General features: G+C 47.3%; 2 protein-coding genes and 1 long non-coding RNA gene across 3 annotated transcripts in view; 1 reads left to right on the top strand and 2 right to left on the bottom strand.

The window, feature by feature from the left end:
• Positions 1–1456, bottom strand: part of pinx1 (PIN2 (TERF1) interacting telomerase inhibitor 1) — a 27769-nt gene extending 26313 nt beyond the window's left edge. Inside the window, exon 1 of the mRNA XM_008302196.1 lies at positions 1407–1456. Within this exon, the coding sequence (XP_008300418.1) occupies positions 1407–1425 (19 nt within the window). The 5' untranslated portion in view covers positions 1426–1456. The remainder of the gene's footprint in view (positions 1–1406) is intronic.
• Positions 1457–7693: 6237 nt separating this feature from the next.
• On the bottom strand, positions 7694–12791 carry tdh (L-threonine dehydrogenase). Its single transcript, XM_008302198.1, has 9 exons — positions 12661–12791; positions 11821–12028; positions 11622–11664; positions 11474–11544; positions 10002–10151; positions 9736–9908; positions 9355–9445; positions 8901–9170; positions 7694–8443 (listed from the first exon to the last, which is right to left on the bottom strand). The coding sequence occupies exons 1-9, from the start codon at positions 12703–12705 to the stop codon at positions 8304–8306; spliced, it is 1191 nt and encodes a 396-aa protein (XP_008300420.1). The 5' UTR covers positions 12706–12791; the 3' UTR covers positions 7694–8303.
• Positions 12792–12876: 85 nt separating this feature from the next.
• LOC103372533 (uncharacterized) overlaps positions 12877–14672 on the top strand; it is a 4055-nt gene continuing 2259 nt past the window's right edge. The window contains exon 1 of the long non-coding RNA XR_521002.1: positions 12877–14391. This is a non-coding gene — a long non-coding RNA (uncharacterized LOC103372533). The remainder of the gene's footprint in view (positions 14392–14672) is intronic.

The raw sequence follows: 14672 nt of genomic DNA on the forward strand, positions 1-14672 counted from the left end.
CAGTCTACACAACGCACAGCCTACACAACACACAGTCTACACAACACACAACACTCTACACAACACACAGTCTACACAACACACAGCAGTCTACACAACAACAGTCTACACAACACACAGCAGTCTACACAACAACAGTCTACACAACGCACAGCCTACACAACGCACAGCCTACACAACACACAACAGTCTACACAACAGTCTACACAACAGAAGTCAACACGACGGTCCTCAGAACAGAGTGGGTTCTTGCTAAGCACCAGTTCTGAGAGCCTGGAGCCGGTGCAAGATTGTAAATGGACCCCCCCGAATAATTTTAAAGATATAAATAAATATGAACATAGACAACAAAATTCAAGCACAACCCCAACCCGGGGGTCCAAACTCCGCTGTGGAATTCTGAGCCCAGGTCCATTTTCAAGGGGGTCCATATGCAATACTGCACCAGTGCTTCAGTGGTGGAAACACAAGGAACAGGTGCTAAGTCAGGCACGAGTACGGAACCAGCACTGGAACCGCTTTGGTGGAAAAGGGGTATCAGAGATCCTGGTCAGGGGCACTAAGGGGTTCTGCCAGTCCCGAAAAACCCAACGACACAGAACAACAACACAACACAGAACAACTCACAGAACAACAACATAGAACAACACAACACAGAACGACAACACGACTTGTTCTGTGCATCATGTTCTTCAGATCAGTTCATCAGAATCATCAGTGAACATCCGGACACACTTGAGGAGGATCATTTATGAATAAATAATGAATCAATGTGGTTCTGACAGACTCCAGGTCAGACACCTGGATCCATTTCATTCAGATCATTTATATTTACAGAGTTTGGAAAGAAACAGTTTACAGTTTGACAACAAGTCCTCCGTTGATCAGGATCACTTCTGATAGGAGCTGCTATAACTAAACCCACAGCTGAGGAGACATGAAGCCTGAGGAGTCAGACCGGATGCTCTCAGCAGCTTCTTCTAAACAGTGGATTCACTCAGCAGCTCAGTGAACGTGTTCCGACTGAAGCTTCGTGTTGACAGACTTCCAGCTGATCGAAACATCCTCAGAGTCCGGAAACAAACAGGCACAGAACAAAAGCTGATTTAAAATAGACCAGAACTGACACTGAATAAAACGTATTCGTCCATGAGGATCAGCTCATGAAACTACAGCTGATCAGGTTCCAGAGAAAACACGTGTGTACACTGCGCCGCAGCTAATGCTAATGCTAACTGCCGGAACACTTTAACAGACACACCGACGGAATACGGAGCACTTCCGGGACTCGGCGTTCAGACAGCAGCTGCCGGAGCGACTCACTAACGAGACGACACGTTTAAACACACTGTTAAAGTGAAATAAAACTGAAACAAGCTTTAAAACTCAGAGAGAAGTTTACATACGTTCAGCTAGCATCGACATCTTGGGGTCCTGACACAGCGTGACGTCAGCGCAGGAGGCTTCCGGGAAGATGCCTGAACGGAACCTGTGACACGCAGCTGCTGTTAGCAAAGACTGAGAAGTTACTGGAGGTTTATTTGTCCTTATAAAAGTATTAGACAGGTGCCATATCCGAAATAAGATGAACAGTTTTTATTAAAATTTATCTTTTAATTTGTTCGCTGCATGTGGTTCTTTTGGCCAGCAGAGGGCGCCACAGCCACACAGCGACAGCACGAGGTCACGTGGCTGCAGGTGTTCTGCAGGTTTAATAAAAAACACTGATGCTGCTCGACAACACAAAGAAAATATGCTCAAAATATATTTTAAAAAAAGTTTGGTCAACAGAGTTGTGATATTTACATTAAATTCAGCTGAAAAAACATATATATGTTTATAATTGATGCATCTGTTCCAAAACAGAATGGATAGGTCTGTTTTTATCAACATGGGCAGTAAGATGAACCACTAGAAACTGAACTTAAGTCATTTATATTTGAATGGCTCAACTTGAATACTCAGTGGAATAAAAGCCAATTTACATTTAAATCACAATTATTCAAGTTGAGTGGTTCAGATCCAGTTTGTAGCCCTGCTGCAACATTTGCTCATTGGGTCTGAATTTAGTGTTTGGTTCACATAAAGTTTCCACCATAAACTGCAGTAAAGCAACACACTGGTGCATTAGAATTACTGTTTTTATCTGTGTTCATTGAGCTCCACCCAACTAAACTCTGATATAAAGTTCAAACAAACTGTTGCACAATTTCTTTGCTCCAATATTTGCAGCTGATCCAGAAACTTCTTCACGTTTCGTAGCTGCATGTGATGCTTCGGATGTGCAGCAGCTGCTTGAACTTTATGTTCTGGCAGATTTACAGCAGCTAAAGGAACATCTGATCACAGACAGATTAAAAGTTGTAAATCATCATTCAGGCTCCGTGATTCTGTTGCTAAACCAGAAGCGCCGGAGCTGCACCTGAACGCAGCAGCTCAGTAAACAGCTGCAGCTGAGATGTGAAATATGTCCGAGGCTCTTATGTAAGCTGCAGTCAGTGTGACGGGGAGAGACTCAGACAGGCTTTTAAACATCTCATCTATGTTCCTGGACTGAATGTGATCGCTGCTGAACATTAAACTCCTCTAAAGTCTGAAAGCTCCACATGACGGAGGCTTCGGATCCAGAAAGTGTCCTTGAGTCACTTTGTTGGAATATTTATCAGCAGAAGGAACACCTTGATATGAGGCGACGTGCACGAGGTGTTTTTATTTCAGTTGAATATTATCACAGATTTGAAGTGAGAGCAGGAGGACTGAGGTCAGCGTCCTTCCTGTTTACAGGCGTTTTAACCAGAGACATAAATCTGTGATATTTACTAGATTTAGGAGTCTTTGTTCATCCAGCACCTAAAACTCTGCTGAGCTTCACACTGTAACCCTCAAACAGACAGTCAGCTGGTCTCGTCTGCTCACGGCTCGCTCTGCTTTAGTTCTCAGCTAAAAACAATAATATTTAACTCTTTGATAAATGTTCAAGTCAAACGCTTTTGTTTATTCAGCACATCATTTTACATGTTAAGTGAGAAAAATTCATGTCAACTCACAAGTTTAAATGTTGATGTTAACTTGATTAAATTAATTAAGAATGTGAAGAACCCACAATATCACTAAATGTGACCTTAAGAATGTGAATATTGGATTAAACCAGTATTTTATGTAACACAAACTAGAATTTAAATGTCAAGGTCAGTTATGGTTCCAATGTTTGTGAAAAGTTTAAATATTAAGAACCCACAATATTTTATGTCACAGAGTTTGATCTGACTTGTTCAAATCAGAACGTTCAACAACTCAGACGACCCAAACCCTCGGCGAGCAGCTCCAGGAGAACGTTCTCAGAGATCTAAAGGCGAAACTGTTCCTGTCCTGTTTTCAGAGCTTCTTTACTCTGAGGATTAGATGTTGGTCTGCTGGTCCAGGGTCAGGTCTGTGTGCTGGTTCGTGCAGCTGAAGCCGTTTGATCCGATCCCTGATCTGTGCTGACTCGTGGGATTACAGCCGGTTGTGTAACAGACACCTGACGGGATCAGGACAGACGTGACTCTTCATGTCGAGACGAAAGCTGAAGCTGCCGTTAAAACTTTTGCTGTGAAAAACACCTGAATCAAAGGAAACCTCTGACTGATTCAGACCAACACTCTGCTGATGGGTTCACATGATGCTGATTCAAGCATGAAGTTGATTTAAAGAAAATTCAAATCGTTGTAAATCCATTAAACTGACTTGATACTGGAAGTTTCTCCACCTTGGAGTCGGGATTCAAACGTTCTCTCCTGCATCTGCTGATCTGGTTTCATGTTTAACTTTTCATCAAGTCCCTTTAAACAACGTTGACTCTGATGCTGTTCTGCGTGGATCAGCCGACGTCTCAGGTTGTATCCAACCTGATCAGCAGGTCCGTCTTCATCAGGATGTGCTCAGAGAGAAACCGGGTTCCACAGAGAGCACAGAACGTCTGACAGCAGCAGAATCAGGTCCATATCTCAGGTGTTTCCGCTGGTTTCACCTTCATTCTAGAGGTTCTTTCTAGAAGCAGCTTCTTCCACTGAAGGTCTGAGCTCCACCGGCCCTGGACGACTGGGACTCTACAGAACCGAACAATAAAATCAGTTTGTCTTGCTGGAACAAGCTCACTTTCCTTCCAGCTCATCTCTTATTTTATTGGACTGATTATGTCCAGATTTCAGTGACACCAAATCCTACCTATATGTTTAGGAGACCATTAGAGGATCATGTAGATGTTTCTGTAGATTCTCATTCAGACCTCAGTGATCCTTCATCAGAAGCAACAAGTTTCTGTGGTTCTGACTGACTGATGGAGTTCCAGATGTTTAGAATCATCATCACAGACTGCTTCCACACCATGTGTCCATCTGCTGCACTGGTGAAGTTCTGATGGAAAAAGTCCATTAAAGTGATCAATCTGGACCCTCCTCTGTGGACTTCAAGGACCTGGACCTCTGGAACATTCACAGTCTGAAGGTAGAACTCTGGTCAGTAGATAAAGGTTCTGCAGATACAGAACCAGATGATCTGAGGAGGTTCTGGAGGAACTCACTGATTTCTTTATTGCACCTTTATTGGGTTTTACAGAACTTACTGACAACACAAGCTCAGAATGAATAAAACAGGAAATAAGATGTTAAAACACGGAGCAGAAACTGATGTAACTGTGAAGAACACGTGAAGAACACGTGAAGAACACGTGAAGAACACGTGGCGCTAAACATTTCTCAGTACTCAGCTCTTCTGCAGAAGCTGCAGCAGAAACTGACACCCTAACATTCAGACCAGTTTCTGCTGAGGCCGTGTGTGTGTGTGTGTGTGTGGCTGGTGGGCGGAGCCTCCTTCCTGTGGGGGGTGTGGGCCTGCGTCTCCACGGTAACGGCCTCCATGTGGTGCAGCAGCTGGGTTCGGCGTCTGGCTCTGATCCCAGCACCTCTTTATGTCTCACTGCAGTGTGAGTCCGGCTACACAACCAGCACTACACAACACAACACAACACGGGGGCCCAGCTGCCCACCGAGCCCTCTGATTGGCTGCCCACAGTGTGTGTGTGCGCACACGCCCAGCGAGACGTCTTACATAAGAACCGAGGTTCCTTTACAGAAACAGAACAACATGGAGGCAACGAGGAGACTGAGACGGGCCTTTGTTCCTGCAGAACCTCTTCTAGGAAACACACACAGCAACACACACACACACACACAGCAACACACACACAGTAACACACACACACACACAGTAACACACAAACACAGTAACACACACACACACACAGTAACACACAGTAACACACAAACACAGTAACACACACACACACACAGTAACACACACACAGTAACACACAGCAACACACACACACAGTAACACACAGCAACACACACACACACAGTAACACACAGTAACACACACACACACACACACAGTAACAGAAACCACAGACTGACACTGAGGCGTGTTGTTAGCGTGTTCTGGGCTGTAGAAGCTCTTCATACGTGTTGAGCCTGACAGACGTGTTTCATCACAAGCAGACGGTTTCTAATGTTGATGAAGAACTCATGTGAAGAGCTCGTTAGCAGACTCAGATCTCTCCTCCATGTTTGTACAACTTATTGTTTTGCTGTTAGCTTGAGATGAACTGGATCAGACTGAAGCTGATGTGAGTCAGTGGAGACGACAGCAGATCTCTGAGTCTGACTGATGCTGTCTCAGGTAGACGATGGAAACGTGGGTTCATGAAGGTTTCTGGAGATGGACTGATCTGTTTGTGCAAATGAACTCTTCATATATTAAATGTTTTTCCAACGTTATGATCTGAACTGTTTGAACAAGAGCAGAAGATGAAACCTCTCTTCCTTCTCATTGTGTCCTCCAGCGTCCTCCTGAAGATGTTCCACCTTTACAGAGGTTCTTCTTCAGCTCTGACCGACTGATGCTGCTGCAGTCAGCCTCAGGAGTGACTCACCTGTCAGCAGGTGTGGACGTGGTGCAGTCAGGTGATGCTGCTGATCCGCCCGCTGACACAGCAGAGGATCTGAACCACGTCAGCAGAGACTCACCACGCTGAAGGAACGCCCTGGAGATCTGAGCTCCACACGCTGTGACATCACCGGAGCCACTTGTTCATGGACAATGAAACAAACAGTTCTGACAGAACCTGATGCAACAATGTTGAGTTTCACAGATACTATATTAAAAATCCCATGGCAGCGTGTTGAGCAGAAACCTGATGAGAAGAAGGAACTCCGTCAGACTCTGTGGCTGAACTCAGATTATATTGGCGTTGCCACGTTTCTGCTGAGCTGCCGACAGAAAACCTCCCTGATGGTTTCACAGGAGAACAGAAACTCTGACAGGATTTTACAGCTGAAACGATTCAGACACCAACAGAAGAACCTGCAGTTTGTAACTTGAAACTATTACATAACAGAAATGCTGCTGACACGTTTGTCAGAGTTCTTCCTCGTATTTCGTCTTTGCTCTGCTGAAGGAGAACACAGACTCCTTCTTTGTGTCTGATTTAAATCAGAGTGAAGCTGCTGCAGGTTCAGGATCTGTGAAGAATCCTGTCAGAGTTTCTGCAGTTTTACTGACACGAGAGCAGAAAGTAAGTGAAGCTCCTGCAGAGCCGAAATAAAAACCTGCTGCTGTGTCGAGTTCTGCAGCTGCTGAACTGAATCAGCTGATCGGTTTCAGAACAAAACAAGGTGACCTGAACACAGAAACTGAAGAAGCTGCTGTCCTCAGACGAAGGACGCCTGTGGTCTCCATCAGTCCACCTGCATGAACATGGTTCTACAACGAGCTGAGAGCAGCAGAACCTTCTCAGTTCTGGACCTCTGGACTGTGTCTATCTATGTCTGCATCATGGCTCCACATGGAGAAGACCTGAACAGAGGAGGAGAAACATCTGACTGAGAGACTGGACAAAGATGGAAAAGGATCCAGAAGATCAGTGAGCAGCTAGAACCCAGTGCAGCCCAGTGTGAGCAGGAACCAGGAGGTCCAGAAGGAGCCACAGCAGCACTGATCAGGGCTGCAGTGGTCGTCCTCCTACAATGACTCCACGGACAGTCAACTACTGTCACTATGGAGCTGTGGACACCAGACAAAGGCAGCTGCTTCAGACTTGGCACAGGGCTGATCAATGGAGACCAGAGTTAGTGTGAAGCTCACACAGTGTGAAGGACACTTCAGAACATCTCTGAAACTCCTATAAAACAGACACGAAGACACAGTTTGTATCATCATGTCTCTAAAGCTCACGCTGAAGATGATTCAGGACTTTACCTTCATTCTCTGGTTTGTCTGACTGTTGTTAAAGCTGCATGTTGCTGTTGACACAGAACCGTCTTAAAGCTTCAACACAGCTTTAAATGAAAGGCTGCGTTTATATCTGCACAGCACAAGTCAGAGCAAAGAGCATCTCCACAGGTTTCCCTCCACAGTTCCTCCTCATTCATGACTTCTTCACTTCCATGAACACAACAGCAGCAACAACCAGATCTGAGGTGGATCTGGTGACTGTCAGAACGGTCAGTGATGTGAAGAGTGAGGACATAAAGTCCAGTTAAAGTTCTGGAGGTTGTTCTCAGACCGACAGGAACGTGGAGAGGTCGCTCCATCAGCAGCTGGAGATGATCGGAGAAGGTTGGAACCCAAATAAAACGCCAGAAGCAGACAGACGTACGCTGAAAAAGTTTTATTGTCAAAGCTCATCGTGTGATTGACAGAACAGAATCAGAACCACAGAGCGGCTACATGGAAATAAAATAACAAACGTGGACAGAAACGCTGAGAAAGTTAAGAAAAGATTTTCCTGCTGAAGCTCCCACATGTTTCACAGCGACAGAATAAATAGGTTGAGGGAAGAATCTGTGTCGGATCAGAACCTGTCAGAACCTGCAGGGTTTCATTCCTTCTGAAGTGCTTCGGGATAAAACTGGCCCGACTTCAGCTCTGGAGCTTCAGCAGAACCTGAATGTTGACAATCCTCAGACATTTAACAGAATGAAGCTCTGACAGACGTTCAGCTGATTGTTACCCAAACACTCCTCAACATGCAAGTCGTCGTCTTAAGGCCCGTTAGAATCCCTGATACTGCCGACACCAGAACCTGCGAGCAGGAAAAGGAAAGAGAGCAGAGACAGCGGGAGGATTGTCCGACCCGCTTAAGTTCTGGAGGCGTCGCGGCGGCGAGCTGAGCCCTTTAGTTTACCGAGAAAGAACCAGCATGTACAGCTTCTATTCTCTTTGGTCAGTCTTTACATTATGTACAAAGAACCAGCGGCGCCGCCTCAGTTGGCGCGAGCCATCCGGGTTTCTGCCCCGAAGTAGTTGAGCATGGTCTGGACGAGCTCCGGCAGGTCGTAGTCGTGTTTCCAGCCCCAGTCCTTCCTCGCATTGGAGTCGTCGAAGTTCATCGGCCAGCTGTCGGCTGAACAGACAGAAAAGTTTCATTAGAACGTGTTCATCATCACAGAAACCTGCCAGCAGGAAAAATCCAACAAGTCTGAGCTTCATATCGAGACATTTCATCAGAAATCACATCATTTTCCAATTTCCAATTCAAAATTGGCCAAAAACCCCAAAACTGTCAGAACCAGAAGTTCTGCTCATCTCAGCTGTTCAGTGTTCAGCTGAAGGCAGGAAGCTAAAGCTGTCAGGAGGAAACATCTACAGGAGAGCAGCCTCCATGTTTCCAGTGGTTCACATCTGTGGAAGCACGTTGGTTTCACGTTTTTACATTTTTGCATCAAATAACAAAGAAATGAGCCCAAAGTGAGGAGAAGTTTGACAGAAACTTTCGGGGGTTTTGGTGTCTTTCAAGCAGCAGATTCATGCAGGACTCAGATCTCCTCAGCTCATGATCGGACCAGTCGCGGGCGTCTCACCGATGGCCTGCCGTACTGGGTCCACGTCGTACGTGACCTCCAGCTCGGGCATCTGTTTCTGCAGCTCCTGGCTCAGCTCCTCGGGCGTGAAGCTCATGGCGTTGATGTTGTACGTCCTCATGCTGAGCGAGTCGGTCGGCGCCTCCATCACCTCCAGCGTGGCCCGAAGGCAGTCGTCGATGTACATCATCGGCAGCCGCGTGTCCGGCTTCAGGTTGCACTCGAACTTCCCGCTCTTGATGGCGTCGTGGAAGATCTGCACAGCGTAGTCTGAAGGTAAAGATTAGAGTTAAATCAAACTCCTGATCAGGCAGAGACGGATCTGAAGCTGACTGCGGTTCTGAAAGCCGATCGGAGCTCGTTGCTGAGTCTGATCGAAAAACGCAACAAGTCCTGACAACTCAGTTACACAACTGGCTGAAAGAGGACAGCAGCGACCGGGTCTGGGTCGTACCTGTGGTGCCGCCTCCCGGCATCGAGTCTGCAGAGATGATTCCTGGATAACGGAGGCAGCGGAAGTCCAGCCCGTAGCGGTGGTGATAGTACTGATGGACAGAAGGACGTGTTACTGACATCAGCAGGTCCAACATTCATCTCCAGGTGTTCTGATAATTATTCACTGTCAGTCATCTGAAACCCTCTAAACTCTCTGACTTCAGCTTCTTCAGTCAATGTTTTCTGGTTCCAGTAAACTGAACATCTTTGGACCAAACAGGACCTTTGAGGACCTCTGACCCACATGTAGATGGATCCAGAAACAATCCTGACTCAGATCAGAGGTCTAATTTACAGACTAAACTTCTGATAATCTTTTAGCTGTTCTCGGTGTTCTAACCTCTCCCATGAGCTCAGCGTGGACTTTGGAGACTCCGTAGATGGTTCTGGGTCTCTGAACACACAGGTCCGGTGTCGGGTTCCGAGGGGAGGTGGGCCCAAAGGCTCCGATGGTGCTGGGAACAAACAGACGGAGACCGTGTTCTGCTGCGATGTCCAGGATGTTGTGAAGCCCTGAAAGAACGCAACCAGTCCGTCAGTACACAACAACAACAACAACAACAACAACAACAACAACAACAACAACAACCTGCTGAACCGGCTCACCTGTGATGTTGACAGAGCGAGCTAAAGCTACGTTAGCTTCTCCAACGGCACTGAGCAGAGCGCTGTAGTGGACCAACCAGGTGATCCGGTTGTTCACCACGATTTCACGAAGGTTCTTGTAGTCCAGGATGTCTGAGTAGATGAAGGGACCTGAAGGAGACACAACAGTCTGTCTTTAGATCTGCTGAGAACAAGAACAATTCACCGACTTCCTGTGGTTCTTTAAAGGTTCTTCATGTTTCAGGTGACAGCATGAAGTCATGATTTCATTCTGATGAATCATTTGGTGATGAAACATCAGAATCACAGTTTGCCATCTTAGAACATGTTCTGTCTGAAGAACCCAAAATAACAAATGTGTTCTGATGGAACCAGAAATGCTGCAAATTCTTATATTTCCATTTTTGGTCTAAAAACAATGAACTATTTAGTCCTGTCATTAAAGTGGAACCAGGCGGATCCACAAAGAACTACCTGGAAAACGGTTCCTTAAAAACCTCCCGTGGCTCTTTGGAGCACCACTTATGGTGCCTAATGGAACCATTTTTTGATGGTTCTTTGAGGCACCTTTGGAGGTTCCTATAGAACCTGATTGTGGAACGAACAGTGGTGCTTTTGTGGCATTTTTGCAAGGAACCATTTCTTGGTTCCAGTTAGCACCTTTATTTTTCTGAGTGTAAATGAGTCAGTCAATATAAAATCTACCAAATGTGACCAAAGTTCCTCCAGAACTTCTGGTTCTGTATCTGCAGAACCTTTATCTACTGACCAGAGTTCTACCTTCAGACTGTGAGGAGACCACAGAGGAGGGTCCAGATTGATCACTTTTACACCTTAAACTTGGTTCTGTTGCTGCTGATATACCAGAACCACGTCCAGGGTACCAACGATTGTTTCTATGACTCTATGTCATAGACAGTAACCTGGTACCACTACGATCCATCCCATAATACTGATGCTAGCAGCTGCTGACAGAGGACGTGACCAGAACCAAGTCCAGTGTTCAGACGGATGGATGGATGTAGACCTGATCTGGGGTCAGTGTTTGCTGCTAGTCAGGATGCTGTGAGTCAGTGGATGTTGGTCTGAGCTGCTTCCAGCTGCTTGACGTCACGTATTGATCTGACGGTGACGTGTTCCCGCCGCCGGTCGATGTGAAGCAGGAAGTGTTGGCCAATGATGTACTTTAGTCATGTCAGGCTGAGTCAGCCCAACACCGAGCAGCTTGTTGCCAAATCTGTGAATTTTGTGAGTTGTGCTTTCAGTCAGACTTTGAGCTGCTCGTGTGATGAAACCTGAAGTGTTGAGACATGAGCAGAACGTTTCCTGAGCTGAGGGGTGAGTGTGTGTGAGTGTGTGTGAGTGTGTGTGTGTGTGAGACAGTGTGTGTGAGTGTGTGTGTGTGTGTCTGTGTGTGTGTGTGTGTGTGTGTGTGTGTGTGGACGGTAACCTGAGGTCAGGTGTTTGCTCACCGCTGTGGAAGACGTTGCTGGGAGGCTTCCTGATGTCGGACAGAATCACGTTGTTCTTTCCAAACCTCTTCCTGAAAACAAACCACAGTTACACAACGCCGACACACTGCTGCAGCTCAGCGGGTGGGTTCTGAGTTCTGACAAGTACCTGAGCAGTTTGGCGAGTCCGACTCCGAGCTGCCCGAGTCCACCTGCAGACACAAACACAGTCAGCCCAGGACACGGCAGCCAATAATAACCAGTCTCCATGGAGACCGGAGTCGCTCAGGTCGACTCCCACACCGAGTCCAGCTGGCAGCTCCTACTGCCAAACCAGCAGAACCGGCAGAACCGGCAGCAGCTCATACCTGTGATCAGAACCTTGGGGTGGTCCGTCTCGGAGAAGGACACCGAGTGGAAGCTGGCGTCGGACGTCACCTGTCGGGGGGAGAAGCTGATGCTGCGGACCGCCACCATCAGAGGCTGACAGCTGCAGCCGGAGAACAGAACCGGCTGGGCCTGCTGGACCTGCCGGGCCACTGTGCGGAGGGTTCTGATGACAGGCATGACGGTAACCTGCAGGGCACAAACACCGGGTCAGTGCCAAGTCATACATTGCACACAAACCCAGCTTTCTCCTTCACACAGAACCAGAACTCTGATGTAACCAGCAGCCTGTTAACTCTGGACTCAGAACCAAAAGACAAACTGAGCCTGAAGGACACAGTCCAGGACCTACAGAACCCTGAGAGCTCATCCTCACTTTGCGCCGCTGCAGCCAATAAGATCAGGAGGCGGACCGGCACCGAGCCAGACTCCCGAACCCGGCAACGTGCCAGGAAACACACGGACAAGGTCTGGATCTGGACTCTGACAGGAGATTGTCGGGCTTAAATCTGGAAGTTCTTCTAGAGAAAACTGATTCTTCATTACAGTGAATCGGAACCAGAACACCGAGAAAAGCTGCTCGACGGAACCGTTAACACGTGAAACGGGCTCTGGGCTGAATAAAGCGGGTCAGCGGGGCGCTGGAATCGATCCAGAACCTGAATCAGTGTCAGCGGGACAAAGCTCAGAACCACGAGGATGGGTCCTGAACCGGGCCTGTGCCACGTTTTCAACAAAGAGAATAATCCCGACCCGGCTGCAGGGACATTCAGAACGCGTGTGTATGAAGCGACAGCCCGTGGCTCGGTACCGGGACTCACCGTGCGTCTCTCTGCTGCTCCTCGTATCTCCGGCTGCTCTTGCATCAGCTGCCCTTTATGCGGCGGCTGCTGCTCGGATTGGTGGAGCTCCGGAGGTGCGGTCCTCCTCCAGGCTCCTCCTCCTGCCGCCGCCGGCTCCGGTGCGGCTCTGCCGGGCAGCCTGAGGCCAAGCAGCCGCTCAATGTGGCGCCTCCAGACATGTGACTGCAGCTGATGTGGATGTGACAGAACAAGGAGGTCTGGAGCTGCAGCAGGTCCCTGGAGGAGACCAGGAGAGCCTCAGACTGACCGGAACCGGCACAAAGAAGCTTCACATTTTATTCTCATTACTGCAGTTTTCCATTTAAAAAAAGAAAATGTTTCATAGTCGAACCAGAACAAAATGACAGAATCTGTTACTTCCTGTTTAGATGCTCCTGCTGCCCTGAATCACTGATGAACTCACACTGATCCACATCTGCAGACTTTCTACTGAGTGACCAACAATCAAACTAGACTTCTATCCTAGAAAATGGACTCACAGCCTTTACTGATGTGGGACAGGATCCTGGTTCACCCATCAAGCTGAACTTCATGCTGTTTTTATAAAACACTAAAAGAAAAGAGACAAACGTGAATAAACGGAGTTGAGCATCGATGAGGCCCAACAGAAGTCTGCATGAAGCCTCCAGACCGTCGCTCTGGGTTCTGCTCCAGAGGACACAGGAGCAAACTCACATCCTGGTCTTATGTTCTGTCCTCTAAACGTGTTCTGTCCTGGAGCTGAGCAGCTCCTGAGTCAGCTGCTGGAAGATGTTTGAGCAGAGCTTCTCTCTGAGCTCCATCACCATCGTGTGAAACAGCAAAACCAGTTCAGATGCACAGCACGAGTTTGTTCAGACTGAAATCTGGACTTCCTGTTTTGATCCAGCTCTAAAACACTAAAGTGGATTTCTGTGGATGATGACAAGACATTTGAGGAGTTTCTGAAATCATATCTAAGCAAAAACATCTTCAGTGGACACCAAAGAGACGCATCAGACTGTGATGTGAGGAACCAGAAGCTTCAACACGTCTGCTCAGAACATGACTCATTGACCAGCAGCTGATCGACCTTCTGCCGATGTTCTGACTGATATGAACTCATGCTGGTCAGAAACACAGACAGCAGTCCACCAGTCACACACCATCTCATTCACCTCCAACTACTGGGATAATTCATTGATCAGTTTAAGTCTAAATTGGATGATTGATCCAGAACACGGTTCAGCCGGAGTTCTGTCAGACGGGTTTAGAGCTGCAGGTCAGAGCGACCTTTAAAAGCCCGCCAGCCTTTCTGGGACACCAGATCAGAACCAAACACACTTTGAATGGAGCAGCAGGGGGCAGGGCTTCAGCGCAGAGCTGGCCTCTGATTGGTGGACGTCAGCACACACCCACACCTGTCATCAGTGGAGGAAACATTCCTAAAAACAAGTTAATGATCAACCCCAGTGAAAACACGAGCTGCTATCTGGAGGAAAAACTGAGATTACGTTTATTTAAATCTAATCAGACTTATTGAGACTGAACTGACGTAACCTCCAACCTGAAACCTGCAGGAAACCTGAGAGGAACCTGATCCGAGAGGTGATGCAGCGTTGAAGGTCCAACAGCAACAGCACGTCAGGTCCAGTAGCTATTCATGGATCTTTGTGATGAGTGGAGTCATGAATGATGGCAGCAGGTCGACCTGAGTCAACAGTGAAGCAGGTGATCGGCTGTTTGTTCCATCACAGCAGAGAATCCTGGTCAAAGAGCTGCAGCGTCCTCTGACACACAGACACAAAATAACACAGTCTGAGCTTTGGTGCTAAATGAATCAGGTTCATCTCGAGAAAAAAAAATCACTGTCGAGTCTCAGCCTGAACATCCATCACAGAGTCTATTGAAAACGTGTGAAAATTTAATGTTGAGCTACTGAAACAGTGACATTCTGATGCTAAATGTTCCCAAGCCTTTGGATTGGAACCAGGAAATGTTGGATCTGAGTA

This window comes from Stegastes partitus, unplaced genomic scaffold (genome assembly GCF_000690725.1).
Source record: "Stegastes partitus isolate 25-593 unplaced genomic scaffold, Stegastes_partitus-1.0.2 Scaffold1774, whole genome shotgun sequence".
Classification (NCBI taxonomy): Eukaryota; Metazoa; Chordata; class Actinopteri; family Pomacentridae; genus Stegastes; species Stegastes partitus.

Excerpts from the sequence above, each read along its gene's own strand:
- tdh (XM_008302198.1), bottom strand. The coding sequence starts at position 12,705 with ATGCAAGAGCAGCCGGAGATACGAGGAGCAGCAGAGAGACGCACG. Across the intron at positions 11,545-11,621 it reads GGACTCGCCAAACTGCTCAG|GAAGAGGTTTGGAAAGAACA; the intron begins GTACTTGTCAGA and ends GTTTGTTTTCAG. Across the intron at positions 10,152-11,473 it reads CAGCAACGTCTTCCACAGCG|GTCCCTTCATCTACTCAGAC; the intron begins GTGAGCAAACAC and ends TGTCTCCTTCAG.